Below are 12,188 nucleotides of genomic sequence, written 5' to 3'. Positions count from 1 at the left end.
GCAGGATGTATAAAAATGTTAATTGATAATGGACTTAGAGCAGCCTGATCTAATAACAGGGCACAATTTTTTTTAAGACAGGGTCTCCCTCTGTCACCCAGGCTGGAGTACAGTGGCACAATCACAGCTCACTGCAGCCTCAACCTCCCAGGCTCAAGCAATCCTCCCACCTCAGCCTCCTGAGTAGCTGGGACTACAGGTGCACACCGCCATGCCCAGCTAATTTTTTTATTTTTAGTAGAGATGAGGTCTTGCTGTTGCCCAGGCTGGTCCTGAACTGAACTCAAGCAATCTTCCCACCTCAGCCTCCAAAAGTGTTGGGATTACAGGCGTGAGCCACCACACTCAGCTCAGGGCACAATTTAAAGCTATAAAATGGATGCTATTTTTCAATCCTCTCAGGATTTCTCAGTGACTGTATATGTAAAATCTAGTTCGAAGAATATGTCTAAAAATCTAAACTCAAGGTTCTTGTGGATGCAAAGCCCAGGGTCAGGTGGTCTTATGCCCTGATCCCCCATAGGCCCTCACAGACCAGGTATGAGCCCTTCTCCTACACTTGCTTCCTCTAAGAAGCTGGTCGTCAGCCACAATCTTTACTTAAGGAGAAGTACCAATCCCAGATTTCTAAGTGTTTCTGTTTTTCTTTCTGCTTCCTCGTGTTTTTCCCTGCTCTAAGTCCTAGCCTTCTCAAACCCCACCACCGCAGCTGAGCAGGCTTCTCCTCATAGGAATGGGGGCCAAGGGTGGGGAAAAGGGTAGCCCTCCTCTCAGAGCCTCAGCATCACATGGTCAAACCCGGCTTCCCACAGACAAGTTCAGCAGTCAGGAAACCGGCAGAGCAGGCTGACATGGGCCCTCCCTCTCACAGCCTCTGGAAAGAAGGAAGAATATGGGGACACCAGAAAGGCTGCTTGTGGAAGGGCTCTTCTCAGGCAGTCAGCACTGATCTCTCTCAGCGCCCCGACCCCCCAAGGCTGTGGAGGTTCTGGAGGTGATGGCAGAAGTGCCCTCGCCTTCCCTCCACAGCATGCCCTGAGCACTCAGCTTCCCTTCCCTTCTTCCTATCTTGTAGTGGTTGCAGCAGAGAGCTCCATTTGGCAGCGTGGTGGTGCTCTTGTCTATTAATGGAAACATTGGCCTGTCTCCCAGTATAACACAAGATAGGCCTATGCATCAGTTATGCAATCTTTGCTTTGATGACTTCATCAGAAAGGGTGGGTACAATAGGAGAGAAAGGCTCGGGTTGGGGGAAACAGTAGCTCAGGAGGGGAAAAGAAAAAATCTCCCTAGCAGCTGAAGACAGCTGAGACTGCTCGCCTCCCTATTTTTAAATCAAGGAAAGAAAGGTAGCAAACATATGGGTAAAAAAAACCTAATGGAGCAGCTGACAAACCACTTTCAGTCCATGTGTCCTGACAGCGGCCACTTGCATGCCGGCGCAGAGGCTGTGCTCATCTCAGTGGTGCAGGTTTCCCAGCCCTGGTGACTCAGGTTTTCTTACAGTTCCACGGAGAAGACAGTCTGTGGAGACAATGGCGGTTTTCACCCACCTTTCGAGTTCTTGAACTCCAAAGGTCTGGCTGGTTCTGGCCATGCACTGTGGCTTCAAGCCTAAGACAGAGAAAAGCCACAGAGAGCTGGGTGGTGCCACAGAGAGCAGGCTTGTCCAGGTAGACCAAAGAATTCTTGGAAGATGGTCAGTACCCTTCCTCTGGCACTTAGGAGCTCTTTGTGGAAGCAATGGAAAGCCGACCTAGTTGTTGAACCTGTATCGAAGCCCAGTTGTTGAAGCCACGTACAGGTTTTGAAAGGGGTCATGCCACTTAAGCATGTCTGTTACACCTTCTAGAGCATAAGGTGGGCTCAGGGAGAAATAGTCCAGGTCCCAGACATAACCTGGGCCCCTCTTGAACTCACTCTACATTTCATTCCATATCAGTTTAGCATTATTCTTAACAAGCTTTTAAAAATAATACTAAAAGTAATATATATTCATAACAGAAAATTTGAAAAAGCATAAAAATAAAAATCTCTTACTATTCTTGTCTAACAAGACTATCCAGTGGCTAATGTTTTAGAAACTGCTTTTTTTTTTTTTAAACACCTGAGGACATAAAGAAAAAAAAAAAGAAACTGCTTTCCTTCCCTGCCTTTCTTAACTATATATGGTAAGCTTTTTTCTATGTGATTAGGTAGTCTAAGGAGGCATGATTTTTATTGGCTGCCTAGTATTCATGGTATGGATATACCATAATTTATTTAATCAAGCTTCTATTGTTGTACGCTAATGAACTTTTAACCAATTTAGAATTGCTTTGGTGGTAGAATTAATCACAAGAAAGGGATCAAAAGGACTCTTAAAATTTACATCAAAGGCAGACGAAAAGCATAACTCTCCAAGTTGTGTTTCCATTGGCGGGACCTATGGTAACTATGTTCAAAGCACTGATAAGGACAAATGGTATTTTTGTTGCTTTTATCCCCCCCAAAAATGGCCTTGAAAAGCTGACCTTCCTGTGGCTGGTGGCATCCTCACATTTTGCACTGGACTGCCAACTTTAACCCTTTCTTTAACATTCAGCAGAGGGTCAGCTCAGGAGCTTGGAGAAGCAGTCCCTTATAGGGCCATCATTTTGTCCTTTCCAGTTATACTTGATACTGGTTTAGGCTAGAATTCATCCCAGCCAATTAGTCAGATGAGTTCAGTAAATCTGTATTTTGTTGCAGCTGTGAGCCCTAGCTCTGTGCTGGATACTGGGGAGACTCATAGTCTTAGTCCCAAAGGAGCTAAAAGCCTTGCCAGGAAGGATGCCATAAGGATATCATCCTGCCAGGAAATTATCACTTGAAAGCATTTGGAAAGTTAGAACTTTCTACCTCTCCCATGTTACTTAATTAAGAATCAGTAGGGTGTGTTTAATTGTGTATATACCATGATCATAAGCATAAAAATATGTTATTGCATATGGGAAAAAACTAGGAGGAAATATAAAAACACATCAAATATTAACAGTGGTTACCTTTGAGTGTTAAAAATGAGTGTTAGCTTTTTTCTGTATACTTTTTTTCTGTCTGTATACTTTTCTGCATTTTTTTTTTACTTTGTACTTTTTTTTATATCTATAGTTTCAGTTTTCTGCATTGTTTTTCAAATATTCCCAGCAATTGGGAAGCAGAGGAAGGAATCAGTACAATGTATATTTTTAAATAATTGCCCTATCAATTAAGCAGTTAGCTCCTAAAATAATGGGGACCAAGACCTTTTTTGTTTGTTTGTTTGAGACAGAGTGTCACTGTATTGTGCCCAGGCTGGAGTGCAGTGGTGCAATCTCAGCTCACTGCAACCTCCACCTCCTGGGTTCAAGCAATTCTCCTGCCTCAACCTCCTGAGTGGCTGGCACTACAGGTGCATGCCACCAAGCCCAGCTAATTTTTGTATTTTAGTAGAGATGGGGTTTTGCCATGTTGGCCAGGCTGGTCTTGATCTCTTGACCTCAGGTGATCCGCCTGCCTCGGCCTCTCAAAGTGCTGGGATTACAGGCATGAGCCACCGTGCCATGACAAGTCTTGTTCCCCATTATTTTAGAAGCTAAAACTAGAACCAGAAACACAGCACTTCCCTCACCCTGAAGGATGCCCTGCGTGATCAAGAGGTTTTGGCAGTAAGAATAACAACCATAAGCTGTTTGTTATATATGCCAGTCACTGGGCCCATGGTGGAGCTGAGTTTCTACCCAGGCCTGTGGGGTTCCCCCAGTGTACACTGTTCCTTTCTAGAAGCTGAACAAAGAGCTTTGATGAACCCATTTAGAAGCCTTTGCATTGGGCCTCAAGTTACTGCTGTTTCAGTGATAAGCCTCCTAAATTGATGAACTCTGCCTTAAACGCAATCATCTTGGGACACAACCATCACACATCACAAAACAATCCTTTTAATCCAATCTTCTTCACTAATCTGCTGAGACAGAGGAGTTTAGATGGGCTGGGCCCTTTTGGAGCTCTGTTATGAATTTATTGTAAACACCTCTCCAAACCCACAATAAAAATTGTTCTGGAAAAAGAAAGTTTGCAAAAGAAAACCAAATCTCTGCCTTGACACCTGATCAACTTCAAAAGGGAATTCTAAGGTTTTATTTCATTTTGTTTCTTCCTTCCACTTATGGTTGAATGATCTAATCTTATGCCCTTTCTTTAAATGTCAAAGTTGGTAACACAGAGGCATCCCAATTTTGGGTACCAGGCAACATATTAAAAAAATGATGCATATTTTGGTGCCCTTTCAGTTGCATCCTTTGATCCCAAGGGTTTCTACCTTTTTATTCTATGCCCACTCCTCTCCCCACCCCCTTTCCATTTCTTTTTACTCAAACATCCTCCTGGGTGGTCTGCTCAATTTAGACCAGATGCATATTATGGTCAGTGGAAAAGTCAGAATCCCAGAGACGCCACCACCAGCTGTGGGACATCAGACAAGTTCCTTAACCTCTCAGAAATTCGGGCTTTAAAAAAAAAAAAATCAACAAAATGAGTTAAATACACAGGAGAAAGCCCCTAGCAGAGTGTTTTGCAATGAGTAGGTGCCCCATAAGTGTTACATTCTTCATATTTGAAGAACTCTTTCAGTCAGAGGGAACTTTCCTCAAATCGTAGCTTTCCATAGTTCACCTTATTACACCAGGGACTTGTAGGTCTAGGGATGTCTGATGCTTCCTTAGCAAGGGCATTATAGGGGACTCACCCTTCCTCAGTCATGAGTGTTCCTCAGCCTCCACAGCACAATTGCAACTGGAGCAGTCCTTCCTGGAAGAATTGGCTTCTTTTGGCCATGGGCTCCTTTCAGAATTCTTGGGTTTGCATTGCAGACATCACTGGCCTGAGCAACCCTCTGAAAATTTTGAGAATTTTGTTCCAAAGCAGGAAACTTTGCAACAGAAACCTAAGCAATTCAGCACCTTGACTTGCTTTTGAAAATGCAGCTTTGCAACCTAATCAGGGCACAGGATTATTTGCCCCAGTGATTCTCTATGGGACATCGTAATCACCTGGAGAGCTTGTTAAAACACCCCCAAGAGTTCTAACTCAGGAGGCGTATGGGGGAGCCTGGGAATTTGCATTTCTAACAAGCTCCCAGGTGGGGACTAATGCATTTGATCCTGCAACCACATGAGAACCCCTAATTTAGTTCTTCATTTTTCCCAAATTGCCCATACTTGGAATGGGGAGGTTTTAGAGTATTCGTAGCTATTTTCTTTCTATGGCACTTCATTAACTATGTCACCTCCAAAATTTCCATTGTCAGGAGTCTTAAATGAGTATGGTTTTCATTTCAGAGGGTGGGGACTGAGAGAGGTCAGATGGCTTGCCTGAACCTCTGGGAATCACAGCCAGGTGCCTCTGTCTAGCCATCATGGGTGTTCGATTCATCCTGTGCTGCTCAATAACATAAAACTGCTGCGCTCTTTGGCCAAGCAATTGTCACTGTTAGCTTTCACCTCTGATGCATACTTTCGCCTTCTCAAACTTACTAATAAAACTTTCAATAGTATCTTTGCAGGAGAAAGCCTCTGGATTCTGGTGAGAGGTTGGATGTAGCTATCTTTTGATATATAAAATTTAGTCGAAATCCCACTTGGGCTAAAGATTCCTTCCTTTAAAATTTTTTTTTTTACTTGACCCAATTCAGAGTGAGTGTGTGTGTGTGTGTGTGTGTGTGTGAAAACCACAGGTTTTCTGGGGCATCCTTTTTGTTTATGCATTGATTTATTTTTACTCTTTCCTGCCACGAATAATCCTCATCTCTGTCCTCGTGTCCTCCCCAGCCACTAACACACACGATGTGACGGGGCCTGGGAAATGCGCCCGCCGGAGCACACCGCAGCCTCGCGGGCTCCCGAGCGGCGCGCGCTGGCCGAGGACCTCCAGGGCCCCTCGCGGGTCTCCCGAGCGCCGCCGCGCCGCCCCTGCCAGCGCCCGGGACCGCCTCGTGGGCTTCTTTGTTAGGGCCGCCTGCGCCGAGAGGCAGTCTCGGTTCTGCCGGGGGCGGACGGGCCCCACTCCTGACTTCTTAGCCTGAGTCCCCTAAGGACTTGTAAGCATATAGGCTCGAGTCGAGAGGCTAAATTAGGCCCCAGGGGACTTTTTCAATAAAACCCTAAATTTCATTTAGGTTGTTCGTAGGCCAAGTGATTGCAAGGACTCTGAGCCGAGGCAGCAGTGCCCAGCCGACCCGAGGCTCGCTCCTTACCGCCCCCTCCCCGCGCCGGCTTTGTGCAGCTGGGGTCCTGGAACCCGGTCCCTCGCGGGCTGTCGGCCCTGGGGTCTGGTGTCCGCTACCCTTCCGCCCCTCTGAGGTCGCCGCTGCCCCCCTACCACACTCCCAGCCCTTCCGTTTCCTTCCACGTCCCCTTCCCGCGCCCTCCCCCACCTGAATTCTCCCTCCCCTCTGGCTGGAAGAAAAGTCGGTAATAAGAAACCAGTTCAGTGTCAGTCGGAGGAGGGGGGGAGATAACCCCAGAGATACACGGCAATGGAGAGAGAACTCATTTTGTGTAAAGAGGGCCTAGAGTCACCAGGGAATTCCTGGATTGTCTCAGGCTGTCGTGTGTGATGTCCATCACGCCGTGCGAACACCATCTGCTCGGTATTATGCTCTCAGTTGCCAGGCTACCTGCTGTACGCAGTAACACTTGACTGCCTGGCTCCACGTTCGCAGCGCTCGCCCAGACGCGCGGGGCGGGGGCCGCGGAGGGGCGGGCGGGAGCCCTGATTAAGCCATCTGCGAGGGGAGGGGCGCGGGCGCAGCGGCGGCCGGGCGCGAGGCCGGGCTGACACCACCATCTGCTGGGGCGCAGTAAGAACGGCAGCTGCTCCGCGTTCCCCCGGCGAGGGACGCCTGGAAAAGGCTGAAGCCCTGGCCGTTCTGAAGCCCGTTATCCACTGGGTCCCTGTCACTCCAGCCTCCTCGCCGCCGGCCGTCTTTGCTCTTTGGTTCGCCGCCAGCAACGCTGGCCCCTCTCACCCAAACACTATGCATGTTCTTGAAAACACTTCTGAAAAATAAAGCTTCCCTACGCACAGATTTATAAATAAACAACTGGCTCTTCTTGGGAGATATTTTTACCACACTGTTTTTTGAAGTCAAAAACTGCCTGTTTGGGGGAGGTAAGGGTGCTTTTGACACCTCCTACCTCACTCTAGCCTTTAGAAAATTGCTAAGATCTTTTCCCTGGAGGGGAAGATATGTAAAATAGGCTTGTTGGTTTTGATTTCTTTCTCCTCCCTTTATTTTACTGAAGAGTTAGAGGGTTAGGCGAGTAATGAAGATCTGTGTAGCCAGTTGGATTTTTGAGGGGAAGAAACTGTATTAAGATTCTTGGGAGAAGCAAGGGAGGTCGTTGGGCAAGGAGTGGATTGGAGAACAAGCCAGTAATTACAACTAAAAATACAGCATCATTTGGCTTCAAGGCATTACATTTCGCATGACGAAAGCTCAGGCTGGTTTTCTCTAATTGCACAACACAGTGTGTGTCCTTCTTAGAAACAAGAGTAGTGGCTTGAAATCCTGAAATCTGACAGACTATTTCTCATTAAGCCCTCTTAGACTGGAGGTTAAAAGAAGCCATATATTATGAAACAGTGGCCTTGGCCAGCTTAATGTGTAAGGCAAGTCACTGAGTACATCTTCACACTTTGCAATACACCTCAGAGTCTGGGGCTGTAGGTGTCTCTCATCCATTGTTGAATGCCGCAGAGCTTGTTGGGAAAGTATTAAAGATGTTTCATATGGAAGGCAGTCCTTTAAGAATGCACCTAGTGACTGCGAGCGGTGGCTCATGCTTGTAATCCCAACATTTTGGGAGGCCAAGGCAGGAGGATTGTTTGAGGCCAGGAGTTCAAGACCAGCCTGGGCAACACAGTAAAATCCCCATCTATACGAAGAATTTAAAAATTAGCAGGGCATGGTGGCGTACACCTGCAGTCTCCCACCTACTCAGGAGGCTGAGGCAGGAAGATTGCTTGAGCCCAGGAGTTGGAGGTTGCAGTGAGCTATGATCATACCACTGCACCCTAGCCTAGGCAACAGAGTGGAACCCTGTCTCTTAAAAAATAATAATAAAATAATACATACAGCCCTTCCTGCCTGTAGGTCTTCAGTGAGAAGCCTGAAGGCAAAACCTCTGGGAGGGAATTATTTGGGGAAATACGTAATCCTGGGAAGTAATAACATGACTATCCCTTTGGGAGGGTTTTTTTTCACACTGTGCTTTTGAAGTATTTCTTTTTGGCCCAGGAAGACAGGGGCAAAAAGTGGTTTGATGTATCATCATCACCCCATTTGCCTCTCTCTTTCTTTTCCCAGTGGAGAGGAGGCTGGGAAAGCAACACTTCTTCACTCCTTACCACTTCCCCAGCTGTGCGGGCTGGTCACACAGGACAAGCATATCTCAAAGTGCACAAAGATAAACAGGGTCATCCCAGACCAACCCTCTCAAAAAATCAAGCTGAAGAAAACTTTATCTTCCCTTGGGCCTCATTTTCTTTCCAACTCTCTCCTTCTTATCAAAACTGGAAAGTATCAAATATACTAAGACAGAAAAAACAAACTACATATCTGCATTTTTGCTGATTGACTGTTTATATGTCAGTGTAAATTCATTTGTTAAAGTGTAAAGCCCATCAGCCATTTGTCCCTAAAGGTGCCAAGAAACAGCTTTATTTCACGGGAAGGAAGGGCTTGGAAAACAGGTAGCAAATACTTGGGGGAAAAGGGAAGATCCTGAAATAGCTAGGCCCCTGCAAGAGTTAGTCCTGAAGTAAACTTTTTGGTAGCACAAAGGTTCCTGGCATTTTTTAGTATAAGATCTTTTTGTTAACATCAAAAATATTTCCTAGCTGTCTTTGTGTATTTATAGAGAAAATACACAAAGACAAAACGTTTTATTAATTTCAGCTACAGCATTTACACATAAAAAATAGAACACAGTACACTCATGAGAGACACACTATATAGGTCTACAGGCTATTCTTAGGTGCACACTTAACACCATGAAGACACTGCCTGGGAGAGGCCTGAGCTAGTAAGAGTACTGAATTGAGAATCAAAATTACCATTCTGCTTACTGATGTAACCAAATACCACCTGTATGTACCCCGATAACTTATGGAATAATTTTTTTAAATTTAAGTTAAATTTTTTTAAAAAGTAAAGACAAGCGTTCTGTTAAAAAAAAAAAAAAAATAGCATTCTAGTTCTGCTAGTTCTGTGTCTTCCATTCATTAATTGTGTGACCTAAGCTACTGCATGAACAAACCAGAGCTTCTTGGGCAAGTGTTCCTAGGGTGAGAGGAGTAGCGTTTTGGTTTGGTTTGGTTTTTGTTTTGTTTGGAGGGAAGAAGAGCAACTGAAGATGCAGTTGAGGTCGGTCATATTAGAGAGGGCAGCCTGCATGGTTCACAGCACACCACGGGAGGAAGGGAGGAACACAAGCCCAAGCCATAGGGAGTCAAATCCAGGACTGTCTCTCTAGGAGAGACAGAGAGAAACTTGACCTATTTGCTTTGAGAAAAAACTGCTAACATGTTTAACGTATCTCCATTGGAAAGGCACTAAAGTAAAAAGAAGAAAAACATTAAAATCCAGTTTGGATTTAAAAATTTTTAAATGATAGAGTTATTCACCTTTGCTTCTTACTATTTAGGTCTCATAATAGTGCTTCACAAAATGACTGTGAATGTCCTTATATGTGTGCCCATTTAATCTGTGTCAACTCCTCCATGTTCACATTAATTACTTGAAACTTTAATGAGGTAGAAGGAATTTCTGCAGAATGTTCAGACAGTACTTGCTACTGCTAGGTAGACTTGGTAGAAAAAATAAGAAAGGAAGTGTCTAGAAATTGAATCTTTCGGCCACAAACCCATTCTTCCCATTCACTGTTTTCCCCTAATAGTCCACACTGTCCAGCTCAGAGCATAAACTTCGCCTCTGAGCACATTCTCCATGTAATCACCTGGGCTGTGTGGAATTAGGTCTTTACCACTTGACCTCCTCTTCCCTAAGGACCAGTCCTTAAAAGTTGCCATCATTCGACTGGCTGACATATAATTATAGAATCAAGAGACCCAATCCAACAACCCATGTTTAAATTATCCCAGACATAGAAGGCTCAATTCTTTTTTTTTTTTTTTTTTTTTTTTTTTTGAGACAGAGTCTCATTCTATCGCCCAGGCTGAAGTGCAGTGGCGCGATCTCGGCTCACTGCAACCTCCACCTCCCGGGTTCAAGCAATTCTCTGCCTTAGCTTCCCAAGTAGCTGGGATTACAGGTGGCCGCCACCACACCCGGCTAATTTTTTTTTTTTTTTTTTTTTTTTTTAGTAGAGACAGGGTTCCACCATCTTGGCCAAGCTGGTCTCAAACTGACCTCATGATTCACCCAAAGTACTGAGACTCCCAAAGTACTGGGATTACAGGCACGAGCCACGGCGCCTGGCCGACTCAATTCTATTTTTAAAGATATTAGGAGATTACATAGCTTTGGTCAGTGTAAAACATTCCCAGTTCTCACCATCAACAACTCTGGCCAGCAGGATTTTTCTTTTTGACATGTATATAGTTCTCAAATGTTGCAACTCGTTAGAATTCCATCAAATATCAGATCTGTTGATTAATAAATTCCTGCAGTTTTCTGCAAATGTCCCTCCTACTTGCAAAGAAGACGTCCATTTTGGCCAAGTAGACAGTAAGAAATAAGGATTAACAAGTGAGGTCAGGATGTCTCTCATGTTCCAGACTTTAGGTGAGCTCAGCCTGAGGGCTTATTCCCTTTCCTTGGAGGAACACAGGATGTTAGTTGAAAATCCTGTCCATATGCAATAGTCAGTTCCATCTGAAACAGACTGGACTTGGCCTTGGATTTCCCAGAGCCATGCTCTCTTACTGTCCCTTGTCCCTTGTAGCCTCTCTCATTCTACTCAGGTAAGGTCGGGTTTGAGGCTACTTTTATGGAAATGCAATGCGTGCCACTCAAAACCCCTCCAGTCCATAAGATGGGACTTCCACCCTATTCCCTTTTTCCAGGGGCTTCCCTTCAAAGGGCAGTGAGTCTCCATGGAGAATCCCTTCATCTCTCTCTCTCTTGTCCTCCCAGGAGCAGCATCCAGTTGGACTTCCCCGAACCACAGGCCCCATGCAGTCCTCCGTGCCCCCAGGCTCAGGTGGCATGGTCTCAGGAGCCGGTCCCGCAGGCCCTGGCTTCCTGGGCAGCCAGCCCCAAGCAGCCATCATGAAGCAGATGCTCATTGATCAGCGGGCCCAGCTGATGGAGCAGCAGAAGCAACAGTTCCTGCGGGAGCAAAGGCAGCAGCAGCAGCAGCAGCAGATTTTGGCGGAACAGGTAACATGCCCCTTGGCGTGATTCATTCATTCAGCAAGCACTTATTCAGCACCTGCCTGCTGCCTGTGAGGAAGCCGCAGTTCACATCCTCTGTCAAGATGCTCACGGTCTAGCATTTCCCAGGATCACAGGAGAACCTGAAGAATGTAGACCTTTCAATTAGTTAGGGGTTTTCCTATAATGAATTAATTTGTTCTTAAAAGACAGGCTCCAGCCATCAATTTGAAGGCCTGTGTGTCAGAGACATTTCTTTGATTCAAGCCTAACTCCTTTTCTTCTGATTTCTGGTACAGGGGTCTGTGTAATCAGCACATGGCGGGGACTGTCTCGCATGCTCCATAAGCCGTATTATTTCTAGCACGAAGGAAAAAATAATAATTCAGAGAACTCTGTTTCTTAGAGGAAATTGACAGGAGGAGGGATTGAGGAGAATTCTATAGAATGGGTCATGAACAATGGATCGGGAACAATAGCAGAACAATAAGGCCTGCAGAAGTACCTGGAAACCTGAACTCTGGGTCACAGACAGGGTGCAAACTTAAGAAAACTCCCCACAGCTTTTAAAACAGCTCAGGAAATCTGTGAGTTAAAGGAAAGCCTAACACAAATACAGCTTTACCTTAGGCATCTTTGTCTACCCTTGCCCTACAATTCCTCAGCTTTGAGAGAAAGCCTTCCCTGCAGACTGATCCTGTAGACTGATCATTTGTTTTGTTTTTAGAGATGCCCATACCTGACTTAGCATTATCCTAGGGAAAGGCCTGAGGCTGTCCACAAGAGATCCCCAGGT

The 12,188-nt window shown here is 45.5% G+C and overlaps 1 protein-coding gene across 1 annotated transcript in view; it reads left to right on the top strand.

Moving 5' to 3' along the window:
- MAML3 (mastermind like transcriptional coactivator 3) overlaps positions 1 to 12,188 on the top strand; it is a 437,193-nt gene that overhangs the window by 411,929 nt on the left and 13,076 nt on the right. The window contains exon 3 of the mRNA XM_010353469.2: positions 11,153 to 11,398. Within this exon, the coding sequence (XP_010351771.1) occupies positions 11,153 to 11,398 (246 nt within the window). The remainder of the gene's footprint in view (positions 1 to 11,152; positions 11,399 to 12,188) is intronic.

This window comes from Rhinopithecus roxellana, chromosome 2 (assembly GCF_007565055.1).
Source record: "Rhinopithecus roxellana isolate Shanxi Qingling chromosome 2, ASM756505v1, whole genome shotgun sequence".
Lineage (NCBI taxonomy): Eukaryota > Metazoa > Chordata > Mammalia > Primates > Cercopithecidae > Rhinopithecus > Rhinopithecus roxellana.
This window is presented reverse-complemented; position numbering and strand designations above follow the sequence as displayed.